Here is a 12,631-nt window from a genome sequence, read left to right as displayed (position 1 = left end):
GATACTACTTAGTAATTCAGAAACTACTATATATATTACTATATATATATATATATTAAAGTTAATAAATTAATAAATATATCATAGATGATGAGAGCCAGGATTCTCACTGTAGATGAAAGAAACTACACATAAGAAAAGGGAGAATGTTAATGAACTGCATGGTGTTGGTTTGGAGTTGAAGGTATGAGTGTGAACTCATGTTTACTTTAATAGACATCCAGGTAGATAGGCACAGAACTAAATCATATATCATATATATACACTTTTTTTTCATAGATGTTCTGAGAAGTTCCAGGATCTGTAACACCTGAGTAGCAATGAGCACAGCTGGAGTCCAGGTCTTGGTTACTGATTACCATTCTCCAAAAAAAGGAATCATGATTCCTAGGAGGAATGATTCCTGGGCTAGGACAGAGAAATTCATCTTGGGTGGCATAAAAACGAGAGGTGTTCAAACTAAACTAACCAACAAGCAAAAGTGAAAAAGAAAGAAAGGAAGGAAGGAAGGAAGGAAGGAAGGAAGGAAGGAAGGAAGGAAGGAAGGAAGGAAGGAAGGAAGGAAGGAAGGGAGGGAACATGTTGAAAAAAGAGAGTGGTCAACCTGAAAGAGCTCTCAGTGGTCAAAGCAGAAACTATTTGAGTCACAAAATAAATAAAAATAGTTTTGTATATTAATCCAAAAAATGAATATCCATGAGTCCATATAAGTAAACAAATAAATAAATGGAAATTCTTCCTTGAAGAACTTGAATTAATAAATACAGAAGGAATGAAGGAAATAGAAAATTATCAATAAAGCAGCAGAGTAATAGCTGCTGCAGGCATAACCCACTGATAAATGCTAAAATTAGTAGATGCTAACATAAGGAAAAACGGGATTTTTCATCCTTTCAAAGTATCTTCCCTAAAATATTTATTAATTACTATGATGTGAATGTTTGTGTCCCCCCAAAGTCCATAGGTTGAACTATTAACACCTAGTGTGATGGTACGAAGAGGTGGGGCTTTGGGGAGGTAACTATGTCATGAAAGCAGAACTCCTATGTGGGGCTAGTATCCTTATATAAGAAGCATGTCATGTGGGGACATAGTGGAAAAATGGCCACCTGTGAACCAGAAAAAGTGGCTGCCACCAGACTAAATCTGCCAGTTTCTTGATCTTGGACTTCCCAACCACGAGAACTCTGAGTAATAAATGCATGTTGTTTATAAGCTACCCAGTCTGTGGTATTCTGTGATAACATCCCAAATGGACAAGGACAGAAATTGGTACCAGAAGTATGGTACTCCTGAAACAAATATCTAAAAGTGAGGAAGCAGCTTTGGAACTTGGTAATAAGTAGAAGAGGTTTGAAGTCCATGCTAGAAAAAGGCTACATTGCTATGAATGGACCTTTAAAGACAAATCTGGTGAGGGCCCAGAAAGAGGAGATCTGTAGAAAAAGCCTCAATCTTCTTAGAGAATACCTAAGTAAACCTGACTAGACTGTCTGTGGAAATATGGATGGTAAATGCCATTCTGATGAGGTCTCGGATGGAAATGGGGAACATGTTATTAGACAATAGAGAAAAGGCAATCTTTGGTAATAAATTGGCAAAGAACTTGGCAGAATGGAGTTTCTGTCCTAGTGTTTTGTGGAAGGTAGAATTTGTGAGTGTTGAAATTACATATATGGCTGAGACAATTTTTAAGCAAAGTGTTGAGGGAGAGTTCTGGTTTCTCTTCACTGCTTATAGTAAAATGCAAGAAGAAAGAAATGACTTAAAAACATAATTATTAATCAAAAGAGACTCATACTTTAAAATTTGGAACATTCTCAACCTACCCATATATTTAAAAAATTAGAGAGCCTATCCAGTAAGTAGATGGCCATAGGATCACCTGATAGGGTGGTTAGTCAGCCATCTAAACAGAAGCCAGGACCTATTGTTCAAGACAGTGGAAATTCACTGACCCCATAGGCAATTCAGAAGTCATTAGGACCTCCTTCCCATCACTGACCTCCAGGCCACTGCAGAGAGCACCCATTAGGACAATGCCCAGGGAGACTGTGGGAGGAAGGCTACCCCTGTGACCTGAGACTGGAAGAGCAACACAATTCCAACACAGAGGAGTAATAGGTGTGTGACCCAGCACAGAGCCACCATAGGAATGAGGCAGAGCCACCCAGAGTCTTGGGGGCCCAACCCCTGCCCAGCAAAACTACAGAGGCAAGGATGTAGTTTCAGTGTGTCCAGAAGGTGAGACCCCTGCTCTAGTGTGCTGAGAAGGTGTGACCTCCATCCTAGTGGGTCTGGAGGGCAGAGCACTGACAAAGAGGATCATTCTCAAGGTTTAAGATCTAATACAATTTGCTTTGTTAGGTTTCAGACTGGCTCGGGACCTGTTATTCCTTTCTTCTTTCCTACTTCTCCCTTTTAGAATGGGAATATGTACCCCACGCCCATGCCACCATAATATTTTGAAAACACATTAAACATTTGATTTCACAATTTCAGGGAATTTTCCTCAGAATTAGTTATACATTGAGTCTCACCCATATCTGATTTAGATGATACTTATGTAAGAATTTAGACTTCAGACTTTTAAGTTGATGCTGGAATGAGTTAAGATTTTGGGGGATATTGAGATAGAATGAGCATATTTTGCATGTGGGTAGGACATGACCTTGGGGGAGCCAGGGGCAGAAAGCTCATTTCTGAATGTTTGTGTTCCCACAAAATTCATGTTGAAATCCTAACCCACAATGTAATGGTATTAGGAGGTAGGGGGCCTTTGGGAGGTGATTACATCATGAACATAGAGTCCTCATGAATGGGATTAGGGCCCTTATAAAAATGAGACCTGAGAAAGACCTTTTTGTCCCTTCCACATGTGAGGACACAGTGAGAAGTTGACCATCTATGAACCAGGAAGCTGGTTCTCTCTAGACACTGAATCTGCTGGCACCTTTATCTTGACGTCCCAGCCTTAAGAACTGTGAAAAATAAATGATGTTTATTAATATTTAATGTTAAACTTTTAACCAATGCATGAAATGGTGCATCTAATGCTAATAGTCTTTGAATAAAATATATTTGAATACTATCAATAAAATTGTAAAATTAAAAGTAATTAACTTAAAAGTAGATTCTGAAAAGTATAGCCTCAAATTTTATGCTACTGTAAAAAATCTGAGAGCAATACCTTTTCAAAGTAATCTTTCATTTATTTTGCTATTATTCTTAAATTTTAGACCATATTTGTGCCTTTTCTCCTACATATACATTTCCATTTATCAAGGAAAACTCTAAATTAATGATGCATTATATATATTAGTATAATTAAAGTTCTCATTAGAACAGTAGAAGCTTCATGAAGATTTAATATGGCTTTAAAAGTATTTATGTAAATTGAAGCTCACATAAAATTGCTACAAAAAAGCATGTCACACAAGCAAAAAACATAAATAGTTTTTATATTTCTTGTTAATAATGCAAAACTCAGGAAATACCTTCTGTGTTTTTTAAGCCATAATTTTTCCATATAGGATATACTGTCTTCTTTAAATTCAATAGTAAGTGGTTCTCTCCAAATTTTCAGATTAGTTTGTACTTCACATTCTTCCAATGAGTCTATGAAAATAAACATAACATGCAAAATTAATGTGCCCTAGTCTATGAATTACCACAACTTCTCTCAAGATACAGAACTCACCATTTTTGAGGCAAATATGCTTGGATATTTACCTATATAATCAACAGTTCTAGTCTTAAATAATGCAAAAGTGTTAAATATTGGTGATTTATTAAATGACTGTATAGAAAGTTTTCTTCAATAATCCCTTGAAATGAAAGAATCTAATGAATCACAAGGTTTTTTAAAGCAACTAATTCTTTTAAATGCTAACTATAAATACAAATACATTAATTATATATTGTATAAACACACAGACACATAAAGGTATGAATTATAGCTACTGACAATAATATTTACACATTATGTGGAACAGAAAATAAATAATTCAGAATGGCACCCAGAAGAGACAACTGCCCTCATACACGGCAATTTCCTTCCAGTTGCTTAAGATGTTTCTGAAGTACTACTTAATTAAAACCACTATTCAAAGATATTTAAAACTGGTGGAGACTGCTGGGAGAGAAAGCAGTGTAAATCCAGGGTTACTGGTCTCTCTACCCTCCTAGATATCATCCCTCTCTCCAAACTAGCCATCGTGGTGGGAAAATGTTGGAGGGGGACAATGTTGGAAGAGGAAAAAATGAAAGTAGTAAAGATGGGAAAATTATTTTTATAGACTCTGACACTAGAGATTAGTCCCAGCCTCATACTGTAGCCTTTAATGAATAGCTTCCAGAAACTGTGAAACACCAGCAACAGAAATAAACCAAAAGAATGTAAGTCACCCCACTGCTATTCTTTCCAAAGAGAACAGAGTGCTGAAGAAAGCAGTTGAGGAAGTTCTGAGAAACACCACCAGAATGTATTAAATTGAAAGAGCAGGAGATAAGACAACAGCAAATCATGGGGAAAAGGAGATCCTTCCACTGTGAGACCCCCTTTCCATTACAAACCAAAATATTTCTTGACAGGAAAGCTGAAAAAAAAATGAGGATTACTTTTTAATTTTTCTGTGTAGATTATGGAGAAGGGCCACTGTTCTTGATAACCCCCAAATCTAGACAGGTGATGAAGAGGACGGAGGTAGCGCAGCTGGGCTGTGATTCACTCTTCTCCCATTACCAATGGCTTATTCCCAGGACATAAAAAGTGGTACATGACCTGGGTTCATTTCCTTGTGAGTATGTTAATAAGTGGATCTACTGGCAAATAGGTCAATGATATTTGCTAAACGAAGTATCTTTAGCTACGTAATGAATTTATCAGGATATCCCTGGTTTGGAATTCCTTATAGAATTGCTAGAATACATGGATTTATGAGGCACGTCTCCCTGAAAAAAATGCCATGCAAGCTGTGCAACTTAGGTTTCGGTTTGCTCTCTTGTTTCAGTTTACTGGCTACTTTTGGTGAGAATCTGTGTGAGATGCTCCATTGTTCATACAGATGGGATGGTGGGTGTTTTCCTTAATAGACAGCACAAAGTCTTAAGGTGAAAATGTGCCTAAGATATCTGAGGAGCAAGAAGCCAATGTAGCTGAAACAGAACAAGCAAGGGGGAGGGTAACAGGAGTGGAGATCAAAGAGATCACAGACTTTAGATTACTGGGAACCTTCTAGGCCATTGTAAGTACTTTCCTTTCACACTGAAGGAAATGAGGCTTGAGAGAACACTAAAATGAAATTAAATTAGAAATCAACAACAACTATCTAGAAATTCAAAACACATTACTAAGCTAAATAGACAAGAAACATGAAAATATCATTTGCAATGATGTGCATAAATTAGATGTATCATTTTATCTCTGTCAGACTAGCAATATTTTTTCTTTTTCTTTTAAATTATTATTATTATTTTTTATTACTTTCAGATGTACAAAACAATGCAATAATTAGACATTGCACCCCTCACAAAGATCAGAAAAAATTTAAAAATCTGACAATTTAAGTGTTGGTGAAAATGGGAAGCAACCAAATCTCTTACACACTGCAGGTGGGAGTGTAAACTGATACAAATAACTTGATAAATAATTCAGCTCTATTTAATATTGTTGAAGATACGTACACCCTATGACCCAGCTATCCCACTCCCAGGAATAGACATCCTAGAAATGTGTACACATGTGTTCCAGGAGACCTGCACAAGGATATCCATAAGAGCATGGGTTTTAATGGAAAAAATGATGATCGACTCAAACAACCATTGACATTTAAACAGGTAAGTAGTGCTATATTCATATAAAAGAAGACTATTAAGCAGTGAAAAAGAATGAAATACAACTATGTAAATCTTCATGGGTAAATATCAGTAAATAATATCGAGGGAAATAAGTTGCAAAAGAATACATGTACTAATTTTCCACTTACATAGTATTCAAACACAAGCAAATTTAACATTGTGTTGTTTAGAGATATACATATGCAGTAAACCAATAGAAAACCAAGGTAATGAAAAAAGACAAAATTCAGGCTAATGATCATCTCTTAGAAAGAAAGGAAGAGGGGAGGAAACAGATGTTTAGTGTTTTATTTTTCTTCATAAGCTATGCAAATTTTATCAATGTTTTTTGGTATCTACTTAATATCTTAGGAAAAGAAAAATATTTACAAACATATTCATATATTCATATAATACACACATAAAAGTAATTATATGTATATATGAAATTACATAATTCTGGGGCAAAAAGAATCACATATTATATCAACAAAACTCATCTTAATGATTTCTCCACAGCAACGACACTGTTGACCTCCCTTTTTTATTTAAAAATGCTATCCTCAATGGTTTTTATGATAATGTACTTTAATGTACTTTTCCCACCTACATATATGCCAGGCTTGCCTCTCTAAAGGCTTGCCTTTCCAGGCCATTAAATGTAATTCCTTGCTAGCTTGTTATATTCTCCCTAAGTAGAATATTCTTCCTTGTTCTCTAAGGTCCAGCCACACCCATCTACCTACAACCCCATTAACACGATATATTCCCCTCCATCATAGAGCTTTGGCACATGATATTTTCTGTCCCCACTCTCCAACTAATTTTCTGGACCTTAACTCAAATCTTGGTTTCTTAGAACAATTTTTCTGATCATCTGTATCTCAGAGTCCTGACAAGAAAAAGAAAACTTAAAGTGGTAATTTGAAGAAGGTCAAATGAAAGGATTCACATATAATCATGCATTAGGGTTAATGGAATAAGTGATATTGCATCACTAAGAGACTAAAAATAGTGGAAAACTATTACCAACCCTCAGCTTGAGAGGACAAAATAAGAGAACTGTTGGAAGAAGTCTCTGAAAGTGACGGCTGGGTAGAGTTCATCTCAGTGATGCTAAGAACACAGGTGGAAAATGCAGTTACTGCAAAACCTCAGCACATCAAGGAGAGGGAGAGCAAATACCTCTACCTCTTTCTAGTCATGCTTCAATGTCTTGTTAGTGTCTCCAGTTGGACAAACACAACCAGACGCCAGAGAACAGAGAAGTTCAAGTGATGCAGTACCTAGGGCTCTAAAGGTCAAAATCTAGAAGCACAGAATAGGGCAGAAATGGAAGACGATGGATCTGGAGAGACAGGGTCTACTTATTTTGCATCTAAACAACCATCTCTCTCTCTCTCTCTCTCTCTCTCTCTCTCTCTCTCTCTCTCTCTCTCTCTCTCTCTCTCTCTTTCTGGAGGGGGGAATAAAATGAAATAAAAGAAAGAAACTCATGTCTGAAGCATAGAGAAAACACAAAATACAAAGAGCTATAGGCACTTTGTATCATAGAGAGATTTTGACTTAGTGACTCTCTCAAGTGAAACCTAAATTAAAATGTAAGATATCAGTAGTACACATCATATAAGGTAGCAGGAAAAATAAAGCATAAAAATCTTACTCAACATAAAATATAGCTGCTAGGGTCTGTGTTGTTGTAGCTGGTTTTGAAGCTTAAGTTGAATTAATTACCACTGTTTCCTTCTTTCACAATCCATTCCGTGCTCACATTACTGTCTGCTAACACCTCTTTACTTGGCAGAGTCACTCAAATCGTCATTTCCAAAGGATCCAAGACCATATAAGCCCTCTTTTCATTAGGTTGCCACATTTTCCTAATGAACAATATTACTGAACACAAAAAAATTAATGTGTGCCATTGAATGGTTTCCAGATGAAGTCTATCTTTTCTTCATTGTACAATAATAATCGAATTGTTTTTTTTTTTGGTTCTTGTACTCAACCAACATGACTATATAGTGACCCTTCACTATTAACTTAGGGCTGATGAGCCTCAAAATGCCAGTGGGTAGTCTTAACTTCTTATTTAATGGAAGCATGACTGGAGTGTCATGTAATATACAGCACCCAATTGGAAAAGCACCCCAATTTCACAAGATGTTTTTTCTCAACTGGAACCTACACTATACCTTCGGCAGTGATTCAACAAAACTATAAGGTTGGCTGCATCTGAATAACACTGCCTAGGTTAAGGTCAGTGAATTCCATGGATATGAGCCTACTGTTATACTTCTTTCATAATAAAATGAGTGTCTTGATCTGAGACAATGTTGTGTGAGATATCATGGTGTTAAATAAGGCTTCTGCTGGCAGGCACACCACAGGAAGAGAAGACAAATCCATATTTGAAATATGTGGCTTTTCCCTTGAGGGCAAATCACTGTCCCACTTGTGATAGAAAGTGTTCAGTATAATCATCCTATAACAGATATTTCCTGATCACCAAATATTCTTAGCATCATGCCATCAATCTAATGGGCAAGCATTTATCTTCTGTGCAATATCAAGACCATCAAGGTCCTTTTGGACTACATAATGTTAGAAAGGAGGAGAGTTAATGTAAGTCTGGAGTGAAATTGTGAAGGTATACCGTTATCCCTGTCACATCAATTCAAACTATTTCTGATTATCTTTATTATCAGAAATAGCAAAGAATGTATTTGATAGGTCAAGGATCATCACACTATAGCCCACAGGCCAAATCTGGTCCACTAACTGTTTTGTCATGGCCTTCAAGCTAACATATTTTTTAAACATATTTTTAATGGTTAAAAAAAATCAAAAGAAGAATAATACATTATAACATGTAAAAATGATATGAAATTCAAATATCAGTGTCCATGTATAAAGTTATAATGGAACATAGCCACACTCATTTGTTTATGTATTGTCTATGAGTGCTTTCATGTTACAGTGGCAGAGTTGAGTACTACTGAATGTCCCTCAAAGCCTAACATATTTACCATCTGGCCCTTTACAGAAAATGTTTACCAACCCATGCACTAGGCAAACAGCCTCCCACCCAGCCACAGAGAATGTGTTGGTTTTCTGCAGTACAGATACTGCATCCAGAAAAGCAACTGTGATTGACATCATCATCATTGATCAAGTTTACTATAACCCATAGTCATTCTCCAAGACCACTGGCTTTTGCAGCAAATAGGCAAGTTAAATGAAAATACAATAAAAACCGTATTCTTGCATCTTTTAAGTCTTTGATGTTGGTATCGATCTCTCTAATCCACGGAAATGCAGTATTGCATATGGAACGCTATTTTAGCATGGTAGTTGGTAGGAGTGGGAGACTGTTATAGTCTTCTACCAATATAGTACCTTCGTGACAAAGGTCAGATTACCAACATAGGAATTCTACCTGTTACTAAGTAGGTTCATTCCCAATATATATTAGGACTGGGAGAATAACCACATAATGGTCTCATAGTACCAATGCATTCACTATGAAACAATCCAAACAGGATACTATCTATCACATCACTTCCATAAATTCCTGAGACTGACTGGTGGACTATAGTGGTGCTTAGGGTCTCCAAGGATAAGAATCAGTTCAGAGCCAGAATCTACTAACCCTTCCAAAGGTGTGTTGCCTCCTTCATTGCATGCTTACCCTGGTAAATAGCCATAAGTTCTGTAGTAAAGGCTTGAAGGAAGATACATAGAGTACCCTTATGGCCACACTACAAAATCCTATGAGGGGACTCAGCCTCTATTTCAATTAAGGGGCTCCGGATCTGTGGTCTGGGAACTTTATAAAAACTCTGAATCTCTAATATAGTGGCTCAAGTTGGGTCTCCGCCTATCAGATAGAAATAGGAGACTGTACAACTTTTTTATTCGTGGGTACCCCAATTAGCATCACAGATCTCTATGACTTGATGTATTTTCATTACTACTCTTCCCTGTCACTTACTTTGGTAATTTTTCCACCATAACTTTGATGTTCAGATGGCAACACCTGGCCTCTACCATTCCAGGTTGCCACGATTTCTTTGAAATCAGGCAGTTCAATTCCATTAAAGCATCTCCACCCACAATCATCTTCCACTACAGTAAACCTTTTTGAGGATTATGGTGCTCAATACCTCGGTGATGAGAGGGTCCTCTGGGCCTTTATAGAGGGTACGCATAAAGGATGAATGAGTAGGCTGCACACTATTAGTTCCAACATTCATTCCTATCTCTCAGAGCCTTCAAACTTCTTCCCTAATAAAATGTCATGGAACTTGCAGTATCTCTATGTTATTAACAGCAAAATCTAATCCAGGCTTCAATTAACCAAACTGGCAGATTGTTAATACCGTTCCTAAAGTATTTGAGCCAACACATTAAATCCCGTGTCTTGTATAAGTACATCTATATTGATAAATTCAACCTGATCTAATCTTATATTTTATCTTTCTTAATCTAACGCTCTTAAAAAATCAATTCCCCTATGTGCTTCACAGACACATGTGATACAAATTGACAGGATACTGATATTTCTTCAGCACATGGTAATTTTCACTTGGGGTAGGTATCGCACCTCTCCATCCAGCTTATACTGATCATGTGATGAATTCTTTGACCTCCATTTAACTATAAGTTCCAGAATAGATTGTGACTGCTTTTGCACATCACTATCCCACACAGCACTTAATAGGTACTCATTATTTGTTAAAAGCATGACTATCTAGTTGTATATCCCTAATATTTAAAACATTAGTTGGTACCTCAATATTGTCAAAAACTAAGTACTAAATATATTTACAAAAAAATTAAAATAGCCAATATTATTTCACAAGTGCATGGTGAAAAGCCAGCTAAAAATGATAAACATTTATTGTCCATCAAATAAATCAGCTAAAGTTAAAAAATTAGAAAATATAGGGGAATCGTCACCTCACATACTTCTAGTGAGCATTTAACTGACAGTCATTCTTTTAAGAAGGTAATTTGAAAATATTCATCAAAATTTCATAAATAAATCAACATTGACACAACATTTATACATTTAGAAATTTATTTTGAGGTAATTATACAAATACACAAATAGCTATAGTCACCAAAACTTATTTTATAATATTAAGATTTAGAAACAAAATATCCATCAGTAAATGTCTGATTAAGTAAATAATGGCATAAAGAATATTATGCAGCTTCTTGCTCTTTTGGCTAAGATCAAGTGTAAAGAATAACACTATGCAACAGTTACAAATGATGATGTATATCTATATTTATATGGAAAGTTGCACATGACAGAATCTAAGTGAAAAAGTTAACAAATGGCATATACAGCATTATCTCATCTAGTCTTGAGAGAGAAAGAGTGTGTGTGTATGTGTATGTAATTATGTTTATTGAAAAATATGTACCAACATCTTAACATTGGTTATCTCCAGATTGTAGGACTGGGTTATTTATATTTTCTTCTTGGTAACTTTTTTGTTGTAACCAAATCATTTAAAATAATCATGATATTATTCCTATGATATAGTTATTTCTACTATGAAAAACAAAAATTTTAAGTTGTTTTGGACTTTTTCTTTGACCTAGTCTGATTTAATTGATCAAATCAGTCTTTTCATCATTTAAAATATCAAGTCTTTCAAATTGGACAATCAAAAGGTATTTCTATGGGAATTTAGTCTGTTTTGGAGTAAAAAACGTGAAAATACATCAAAATATAAAAGTTAGAATAAAAAAGCACATAAAAATCATTGTCAATGAGAGTAATATTGAAGTACATACAAAAAAAGAGAATATACAAATAAAGTCTTGGAAATATTAATGAAGTCAATATATCACAAAGAAGTGTAGGAAAAAATTTGAAAGAAAAAATCATTTAGCAAAAAGTCTAGTGCTAATTGGGAAGACAATATTCGATACCTTGATGATAGAAATTATACTGTTATAAGGGGGATTAATCAGGAGAGATCCTTCACTGGAAAAAAATGAAATAAAAATAGGAAAATTGGATGTTGTCAACTAAGAAACAGTATTGAAATTTATTATCTAACATTTTATTTTCAATGAAAAACAATTTGAAGTCTACAAGATTCTGAGTAATAAAATTCATAAATAAAATGCTTTTAAAAGTATGGTTTTCCTTCTGAATAGACTGATTACTATCACTGAAATTGAATCAGTAATCAACAAGCTCCCAACAAACAAAAGCCCTGGACCAGATGGCTTCAAAGATGAATTTTACCAAACATTCAAAAAAGAATTATCACCTATTCTCCTCAAACTATTCCAAAAAATCCAGAAGAAGCGAAGGCTCCCAAACTCTTTTTTATGATGCCACTATCACACTGATCCCTAAATCAGACAAAGACATTACAAAACAAGAAAACTATAGGCTGATATCCTTAATGAACGTAGATGCAAAAATCCTCAACAAAATATTAGCAAACAGAATTCAGTAATACATTAAGAAGCGTATACACTACGATCAGGTGGCATTCATTCCTGGTATGCAAGGTTGGTTCAATATCTGCAAATCAATTAATGTGATACACCACATTAACAAAATGAAAAATAAAAATCATATGATCATATCAATAGATACAGAAAAAGCATTCAACAAAATCCAGCACCCATTTATAATAAAAACTCTTAGTACAGCGGGAATAGAGGTATCATATCTCAACAGAAGGGCCATGTAAGGTAAACCTACAGCTAACATCATACTCAATGGGGAAAAGCTAAAAACATTCCCCTTAAGATCTGGAAC

At 35.3% G+C, this 12,631-nt stretch overlaps 1 protein-coding gene across 1 annotated transcript in view; it reads right to left on the bottom strand.

The window, feature by feature from the left end:
• The window catches only part of ZBBX (zinc finger B-box domain containing), a 114,680-nt gene that overhangs the window by 37,290 nt on the left and 64,759 nt on the right, over positions 1 to 12,631 (bottom strand). Inside the window, exon 10 of the mRNA XM_081074693.1 lies at positions 3,498 to 3,618. Coding sequence (XP_080930819.1) covers positions 3,498 to 3,618 — 121 coding nt within the window. The remainder of the gene's footprint in view (positions 1 to 3,497; positions 3,619 to 12,631) is intronic.

Source organism: Rhinolophus hipposideros (assembly GCF_964194185.1).
Source record: "Rhinolophus hipposideros genome assembly, chromosome: 2".
Classification (NCBI taxonomy): domain Eukaryota; kingdom Metazoa; phylum Chordata; class Mammalia; order Chiroptera; family Rhinolophidae; genus Rhinolophus; species Rhinolophus hipposideros.
Note: the sequence above shows the minus strand (reverse complement) of the source record. Positions and strands in the feature narration are given on the sequence as shown.